At 39.6% G+C, this 9,472-nt stretch overlaps 1 protein-coding gene across 1 annotated transcript; it reads right to left on the bottom strand.

Moving 5' to 3' along the window:
- On the bottom strand, positions 1 to 1,924 carry msmbl (microseminoprotein, beta-like). The gene is made up of 5 exons (XM_076270779.1): positions 1,868 to 1,924; positions 1,183 to 1,267; positions 1,003 to 1,044; positions 770 to 887; positions 1 to 338 (listed from the first exon to the last, which is right to left on the bottom strand). The coding sequence occupies exons 1-5, from the start codon at positions 1,898 to 1,900 to the stop codon at positions 212 to 214; spliced, it is 405 nt and encodes a 134-aa protein (XP_076126894.1). The 5' UTR covers positions 1,901 to 1,924; the 3' UTR covers positions 1 to 211.
- Positions 1,925 to 9,472: the final 7,548 nt, after the last annotated feature.

The following is a 9,472-nucleotide window of genomic DNA, read 5'->3' as shown; positions in this document are numbered from 1 at the left end:
ACCTCACACTGTGTAAACACTTCACAAAGTTCACACTGAAAACACTTTTTAATTATTCTTTTAATGGGTTCCATCATAATCTGTCCAGAAAATGCAGCATGTCTTAACTGGGGGACATGACCACTGTATGATGTTATCTCTGGGATTAGCCTTTTGGAGCTACACAAATAGATTTTGATGTTTGATACTTGATGTATTACTTTTCAGGAAATCATTTCCCGACTTTACCATGCTCGCAATGTATTGTGCGGTCATTCTTTTTCACCACATCAAATGAGCAGGCTTCCCAGTCAAACAGCACCATGCAGTCAGGGCCATATCCAACTGGCCTTCCCATCCTGTAAAACATGTGAGTACATGTACCAGTACATAACGGCCATGTACAGTAACAGTATATAAATTATATTATTACATAATGAACTATTTGATTAGCCAGTTTCCAGGTTAAGTCATTTGTTTGTGGAAAAAGTTATGTGTAATGATTTCCAAAGAGTCTTTCTTGAGGAAGAGGTATGAGATTTCCTCTGTGTTTCACTTGAACATCTGTTACAAGTGTTGTGCCCATTAAAGCTAGGTGGGTATCCAGACTTTAGTTAAGCATTAAAGTGCCTCTCTTCCCCCAAGTCTTAGGACAAATGTCCCCTCCCAGGCACACACACATACTCAAATTATGCCCACCCCATATTTTGCATAACACCCCTGTCTGTTGCATAACATTGACTATACAGTATTATCCTACATAATAGCCAACATACACAGTGATATTTACCTGTCACAACACCACATTCCACTTGTTGAGCAACTGCAGTCCTCACATCGACTGTTTGTCCATGTTGCCCCAACAGGGTGCCAGTCTTTATCAACTGTATCCTGGCAAGGCTCCTGTGCTGAGAAGAAGCACACAGGCATATTTAACACAGGTGGTACGTTCAGCACAGCCCCACAGATCCTGTCTGTATGTTGATATGATTTTATGTATTCAATTTGAGATTGTACAGGTACCTCCGTCATCGGTGCGGAATTCTCCATTGCTGCCCCTAATAACTTCAGATTTCACAGATTATCATTAGTTCAGAGACAGTCATCACTCATTTGCTTGTGTGTTTTTAAAGGGGTAATACTGGTTTATATTATGATGGGCATATACTGTCATAAAATATTTAAGAACAGTTAAATCTGCACCTTTCAATTCCCTTAGAGTCTGATAGCAGTAAGTATAAGCCAATGGCACCAGAGCACCCAGGATCAGTATCAGAGTGGTCTTCCTCTTCACAGAGACAAAGAGCGAGTGTCAGAAACTTTAAACAGAAATGCAATGCTGCTAACTTGCAGATACTGTATGACAGAATCAACTTCTCAGGTCAGCTCTGAATGATATAACAGAAAAGAGCAGATCTTTCTTGCCACGTGGAGGACTGAAATGGGCTATTTTGACCCTAAAAGCCTGGACTTTGAGTCTGCTCTTTCAGTTGTGTGAGTAAGGGGAGCATACACACAAAAGCAGAGCTTCAGCATACTTGATACTGAAGATATTGTTTAAAATACTGCAATTAATCAAGTATTATATATTGATTTTGCAAAATATCTTATAAGCTACTGGAGCGGGCAATACATTTGTTGCCTTCATTTTCTGTCTTGTTAAATCCTGATCCGATTCTGAATCATTATAAAGTAATGTTAAATATAAACTGTGGTTATATACAGGTGTGGTCCATTTATGTACATAAAACACAATATGGCCAATACTCTGGAAATCACTGTATGTGCACTAAGTTAATTGAATGAAATCACTTAAAAAACAAAATACAAGCTGTTATATTTTCCTGACTAACATTTCAAATAGATAAAAGAAATATAATGGACATACCATATTTGGTGAACTAAGCTTTGTATTTCTCATCTGATGGTAACTGTGTAGTCTGTGTAGTTGAGTTTTCCAACAGTGTCCTGAAATATACTGTATATACTTAAATGAAGGAGGCGGATCTTAACCCTCCCCTTAATGGAACTTAAGTCATTCAGGAGAATTGTATGTTAACCATCAGATGGAGTGCTGAACAACAAAAGAATAATGTAAACCATTATGGAATATAAACCATTTTCTAATAACTCTATTTCAACAAATGCAGTGCATAATAATATATGAAATGTGCAGAAACCATTTATAATTGAAACATATAAGCCAACCTTTCACATATGCAGGCATGCGTCAATTTTTTCTCCAAAATAGTAAATACATTACATTACATTTGGCTGATGCTTTTTAACCAAATCGACTTCCAACCAGGGAAACAATCAAGGTACAGTGTAATAAGGACACGTTAGTGCAGCAGCAAGTGCTACTTACAGTCAAGTGTCAATTCTAGTCAAGTGGTAGGTGCTAGAAATAAAAATGTATTTGAGAATACTTTCCTTGCGCAGGGGCACACTTTTGATGTTCCAATAGGTAGCCCAGATCCCTAAAGACTATATGATCAATCCTGTGCATCACAGTACATTCACAAGATGTACAATTAGATGGTTTTATAAAAGCATATGACAAACAATCTTAAAAAAGACCAATTTCAGATTGTGAATACCGGTAGGTTTTAAAAAATTGGCTTTCCACATTGGTTGTAGTGTAGCCTAGAACAGTGTTTCCCAAAAAAATTTTCTGGGCACCCACTTATTAAAAATGACAGACCATCGCGACCCATTCACTTCAGAGCAAACAATCATCCACCAATATTGTTTTATTGTTTTAGGCCACAGGTTCTCAAACTTTTTTGTGCCCCCCCCCCCCCCCCCCCAAACCATTCTACAGTGCCATATCTGGATACGTAATAGCGCCTACTAGGTCTGGCCTACTACCACTACTATTACAGGGATTGGTGATGCACTGACTCTTCAGTTTCCCACAATTCTGCAATCTCAATTACACACGAAACAATGTTAAATACTTTCAAAGCTGTAAAAAGTTTTGTACAAACACACAATCTCAGCTTTTTCTCATCCTGCTTTGAGCACAGTTGTGTTGCATTTTGAGCATCATTAGTGTGAAAGTTGGAAATGACTACTGAAAAGATACGCCTGTAACGGTATGTTGTGACAGGCTATGTTGTAAGAATGGAACAAGAGGCTTTTGCGCAATAGCCAAAAGATAATGTGCCTTTATTGTAGGCTAGCCTATTAGAGTTCACAAGGTGGAAAACGAGAGGAAATAATAGCGTTTAAAATGTTAAATGTTTAAATCCGAAATATTAAGGAATGTGAGGAGGTTGCTATTAACTTTAAAGAGTGCATCTACAATTGAAAATATCTACAGCCTATGACGCAAATTGAATAGCCATGTCCTGTATACGGATGTCTGCTTTAGTTGACTAGATTTTAATCGGTCAAGCTGAAGAGATGGTGTCTGTTAATGTTTGTGCAAAAAGGCTGATTCATTTTGCAACTGCGAGGTCCATGGCAGGCGCCCCACAGAAATGTTTCATTTTGTGAGTGAGATGTCCACGCTGTCCCCTCTGTGACATGTTCGCCCCCCAGTTTCAGAGCTATTCTAAATGCAAAATTGCACATAGGGCCGTGACTAAACTAGATCCTAATAGAAAACTGTTAGCTTTCCTGGCTAAATTGTATAAGTTAGGCCTATTACATAAATTGTGCTGGCGACCCAAATAAAATCTCCTGCGACCCACCCGTGGGTCGCGACCCAGTCTTTGGGAACCTGCAGACGTCTGTCACCACACAGAGAAGTTGTGCATTGCCTTTTGTGGATATAGCAATCAGGGGGAAATTGCTTGGTGCCACTTGCTGTGGACCACCCATCCATGAACTTGTCGGCCTTACCATTAATAACTGTGTGACAAGTTTAACCTCACATATTGTGTTGCAAAGGGTTCAAGACAACTTGGAAGGCGTCCAAAAAATATCAGATGGGCCTGGGAGTTTTCCTGATTTTCTTTGAGATCTTCATTCTTTCAGATTCAGATGACTGAGGTTAACAATATGAAGTTGGCTATTTGCTGTCAGGAACAAAGAGGATGATTGTACGAGATGTGTTTATGAATATCAGTACACCATTTCTCATATGTGTTTGAGATTGAGCGACTTCCACCATTGTGCCCTTGAGCAAGGCACTTAACTCCAAGTTGCTCCGGGGACAATGTAATCCCTTGTAATATAGTTGACATATGGAAGTCACTTTGGTCTGCTAAATGAATAAATGTGAATTGAGATGTGCTCAATCGCAGACGCTTCAGTCAGCAGATTTCTATGGCTGGATGCTTTGCTCTGCAGGCCCTGGTTTGCTCATGTGGCATCTTTCAGGGTGCTGATAGAATCATTACACTGGGGCCTTTGGTCTCAGGAAGAGGTAGGAAGCTGAAAGGACTTGTGCGGGGAGATATGGTAACCATGAGAGTGACACAATGACACAAAAGATCTCTTTGTTCCGGATGTTCACTCACAAACCCTCTCAAAGGGGAACGTTCAAGTTCATGTTCTTGAGCAACAAACATTAACAACCGGATAGAATTCTCGACTCCAGGTTCCTCAGTAAGCTAAAAGTGCAGTGCAGTTACTTTGCGTTTGAATGGCTTCAAACTCATTCTAAAACACTTATAATATGGAGACTTTGCCAATGCGCACCTGGAATGCTTTGATGTTGCACTATGTAATGTGTTTGATGGGGTAGGATCATGACCTTTTTAGACAGTGTTTGACTAACTTGGTAGTCATAACATAAATATCTATTCTTCCATTGTATTGCTTTCAGCAACTATTTGCATCAAAAGAAAACATCTATCCCTTTAATGTTATTTTTATTTCACTAATGTGAAGATGGCCTGTGACACTGTCACCTGCACTCTGTCGACCATGTTACATAATGCACTCCTGCACTTTGCAGAAGCTTGTTATTTCCCAATTATGCTGTGGGTTGTACGTAATAGTGTTGTCCTTTTTAACCACTTTGTGGATGTCTCGCTTCCAGAAACACAGACCTTTACAGTCTGCAGGTCTGACCACTGTGTATTAGGATCCGCTTCTTCATTTGTGAGACATGTATGAAACTGAATGCTTTGAGCATCATCAGTTTGGACCTGTTGATAGACTGTTTGCTAATGATGTTGCAACACACAATTTTGTGAAACCAGTGAAAAGGTATGTTTACAGTCCAGGAATGGAGCGCAGAGCTAGAGGTAAATAGCCTGATACTGGAAGCTAATTCACATCTAGTGCCAAACATGGTCTTGCAAACAGATCTGTCTGGAGGACATGCAAACTCAACACGGTTCCATGTGCATATGAGTGTAACATTTATGTGCTTTTTTCATTCTTTGCTCCATGTGATGGAATGCATTGCACTTTTTCTGTTTTTCTGGGTGCTTTATCTGTGTTGGGTCATTAACAAAAGCAAACTGAGCAAAGCAAGTGGGCCAAAACATTTGAGACCCGGCTGCTAACAAACACAGCTGCAGTGGGTGGGCTGGGTCTGTCAGAGAGTCTTACAGAAGCATATTCGGGATTAGGCCTATTTATTTTGTACACAGCCTGTACAAACAAGTTACATTTATATTTTGTCATTATAGGGTGTACATGTAACGGAGGGGAACTGAAGTAGCGTGCTAGTTGCCCGTGTAAATCCTCACACCCCTAACCTTAAGAACGCTTCTAACCGCTGAGGTGGAAGCCTGGGCTTTTAGCTCAGTGGTTAGAGCGTTCAACTTCCATGCCGAGTGTGGAGGTGTGAGGCCGTGAGCGGCGGACGAATTACAACCTCTGTTACATACACAGGGCTCTTTGAATGTAGCCTGCATTTCTTCTGTGCCCACTATGCTTTTAGAGCACCAACTACCCATGACTTCAAGCTGATTTGAATGTGTACCCCTTTTCTCTTTAAATTACTTATCCCAAACCTCCAAGAAATATTGCCAGCTTTTGTCATTAAACTGGCTTGTACAACAGCATTTTGTGGTGACTTTTGTCTTTTTTTATATGTAGTATGGTGTGGAATCTATGGAGAATGATTCATTCCAATGCACTGTACCTGAACAAAGTTGGTCAAGGTTACAAAACGGCCAACGTTGATATTTAACCTACACAAAAAAAAACATAAAATAACCTGTAGTCAGGATACAGTCAACTGTTGTAAAAGACACATTGATCTCTGCTGATAATATGTCATTGACACAATTGCTGATGATAACTCTCAACAGAAAGGGCTTTATGTTTTCCATCCGACTGCACCCTCAGCTCAGTCTCAGAAAGGCTGCCCACGGACAGGCTGTTGTTTCCAGGGCCGACCTCAGTAATCCAGCACACTATGTTTGGATTCCTGAGGTCTGGCAAAGCCCTTTGCGCCACTGTTCTCTCAGGTCACAACTAGATAGATAGATAGATAATTTATTGATCCCCAAGGGGGAAATTCAGGAGGGTTGCCGGTTCGAACCCCGACCAGTAGGCACGGCTGAAGTGCCCTTGAGCAAGGCATCTAACCCCTCACTGCTCCCCGAGCGCCACTGTTGTTGCAGGCAGCTCACTGCGCCGGGATTAGTGTGTGCTTCACCTCACTGTGTGTTCACTGTGTGCTGAGTGTGTTTCACTAATTCACGGATTGGGATAAATGCAGAGACCAAATTTCCCTCACGGGATAAAAAGAGTATATATACTTATACTCTCTCTCTCTCTCTCAGTAGTCAAATGGAGATTTTGCATAGCAGGAATCTATGTCACCTATGCCAAGGCTGCCGGGACACTGTTGGAAGTGAAGGGTCATGTTGAAACATCAGTGTCACTCATAAAGGGAGAGCAGATACTAACAAACGTTCAGAACGTCCTGTTGGCAAATTTGAGGAAAAGTCGGTAAAGGGGCTATTTCACACAATTTGAGGGTGCTGAATTCAAATATTTTGTTTACCAAGCTCAATTTTGAGTTTTAAGCTTGCTAATTAGCATAATTCACATACGTTTTGGTTTTGCCATCACATCATAGGAATTGCAAAAAATAAGGCATTAATATACTCTTTATGTATCAGATATGTTGTAGGACAGGACAGGAATTACCCCAATGACCCTCAAGTAGCAAATTAAAATAAGCTAAAATTAAAATATAAATAGAAATAATAGCTAAAATTCAGTATGACGTTTAGAAGCAAAATACATTCCTTGATAATAAATTGATAGAATAGTAGGTGACTGCTCATTTTTCTGTAGAAAGTACTTTGTCACTAACTATTATGAACAGTTGTCAGTCTTTACAGAGGATTTACACTGTATTTATTTTTTACTGTAAAGGTGACTGTGCTAGTTAAAACATCTCACTGGTGCTCTTTCCTATCATTCAAATTCCAGCCATGCAAAACAATGGAAGAGTGTGCCTGTTTGAGGGTTGCTGAAGAATGCTACTGTATATGGAGATTGCATTATTAGCAAAAAATGTAGACAAGATATCCTTTATAGTGCAACAAAAAGAAACATTCTCCAGTGCATCATTACTGCATATGATGCTGAAAGGTAAGTAGACCTAGGACAAATCCTCAGCTATGAACTGATTAATGTCCCTGTACTGTAGCTATTGCAGATAGCGATGGTTATTTGTGAAGTGGAAATAAGTCTATCCTCACTCACTCAAGTGCTGTCTAGCAATGTTGAATGTCCAGTAGTGATCACTGCAAAAACTGCTCATTCAACACTGGTAATAGATGCTCAAGATCTAATTATGTCTTTAGGACACCCATCTGACTGCAGCACATTTAAGAAGTATGCAGGAAAGTTTGTAAGAAATGTTTGTATTGTTATTTGGTATTTGTTATGTGGTAGCAAATGATGTTGACTATCAAAGAAATAGACCTAATGTAAGAATGCACACAGATATTGCAACAGATACGCTCAGGCCAATCCAAACTTTTCTCATCGGTTGTTCCTCGTTGGTGGAACACACTGCCAGTTCCACTCCTGAAGACCCAGCTCTTTAGAGAACATCTCCTCTCATAGCACCACTTACAACAAGTACAACAACACTTACCACGTCTTGAACTGACATCAACTTTTTAAAAAGAGCACTCACTGATGCACTTATTCTTACTGTACTCTACCGTTTTTAAATTGTCCTAAAATTGTTGAGAGAATTGCTTTAAAACTTAACTGTTACCATGATGTTAGTCGCTTTGGTTAAAAATGTGTCAGCCAAATGTAATGTACATGTAATGTAATGTAATGTAATAATGGGGTAGGCCTATCTGATTAAGACCCAAAGAGTGGTTGAAACGTACTTATTAAATTACACTGGGAGCAAAGAAGACTATCTTCACTTTTTCCCTTTGCAACTGTCAAAGAAATCCCATAAACACAGGAAGGCCTAGGGTAGCCTACATCAGATGGCCTAAAGATTAGGCTGTGGATATCCTGCATGGAATATAATAATGATGTGTGTGAAAAAGAATATCCTTATAGGACAATAAAGGCTCTATACTATACCAAAAGTGCACCAAATTCAACACAAATGACTCAATACACTTGGAGGAGGCCTGCGTCCTTTCTTTTCCAGATATTTTAGGATTTGGATATCGTTTCAGTATCGAGTATCAAGATATTTATGGCAGGTATTGTATCAAAGTCATAATTTTGGTATCGTGACAGCACTATGCCAGAGCCACTCTGTTTTCTAGATGTCGAGGATCGGAGGCTCTACCACTAACAAGTGATGCTGCTCAATGGCATATTAGAAGAGCACATTATCAAGCTCTAGTATGGAGACAAGCACACATAGTAAAATGTTTTCTACTTGTCGGTTGTTGCTGACGGTAGATGCAGTTCTGCATTAGGCTTATTCCCGCTATCTAAGTTCATACTGTAGGATATATTCTGAGTTGAAGGTTATCTGTGCAATTTGTTATTGTGATGAAATGCATTAAACACCACGAGTGACTCTATGTTAGCAATAAAAATATGGTTGTGTTTTGATTAGAATTTCCGAGTTTATTACATGTTAACTGTAATCATGTTCCCATTAAATACGTTAAACTATAGTATGGCTTCTTTAATGCTCAAACATGTATTTAGAGAACACTTTTATTTGGTTTTAGTGATTACTTTTGAAATCAACCCAATTTAGGGAAAAATAATCAAAAATAATCGCTATGTTATGTTAAAATGCTGATTATTCAGCTTAGAACTCAGAATTGAGCTTGGTAAACAACATATTCAGAATCAGCACCCTCAAATAGGTAAGAAGGGTGGTTTACCAACTTTTCCTCAAATTTGCCGTCAGAAGTTCTCTTCTGTGAAGCTGTTCTCCCTCTATCATAGACAACCATCCAAAGGCTGACACAATATCCCACCCAAACTCTCCTTACTCAATGCAAACCATCTTCGTCAAACTCCCCAGGGCCAGAACTATGATTCACAGCAGTTTTGGCATTCACAAATATCCCCAATGTCCCAGCCCAACTCCCCTGACTTCTCATCACCATCCCCACCAAATCATCTGAAG

This window comes from Alosa pseudoharengus, unplaced genomic scaffold, assembly GCF_046254945.1.
Source record: "Alosa pseudoharengus isolate Yale_2024_CS ecotype anadromous, Long Island Sound unplaced genomic scaffold, YU_APseudo_1.1 YU_APseudo_1.1_scf_6, whole genome shotgun sequence".
NCBI classification, from domain to species: Eukaryota; Metazoa; Chordata; class Actinopteri; order Clupeiformes; family Clupeidae; genus Alosa; species Alosa pseudoharengus.
This window is presented reverse-complemented; position numbering and strand designations above follow the sequence as displayed.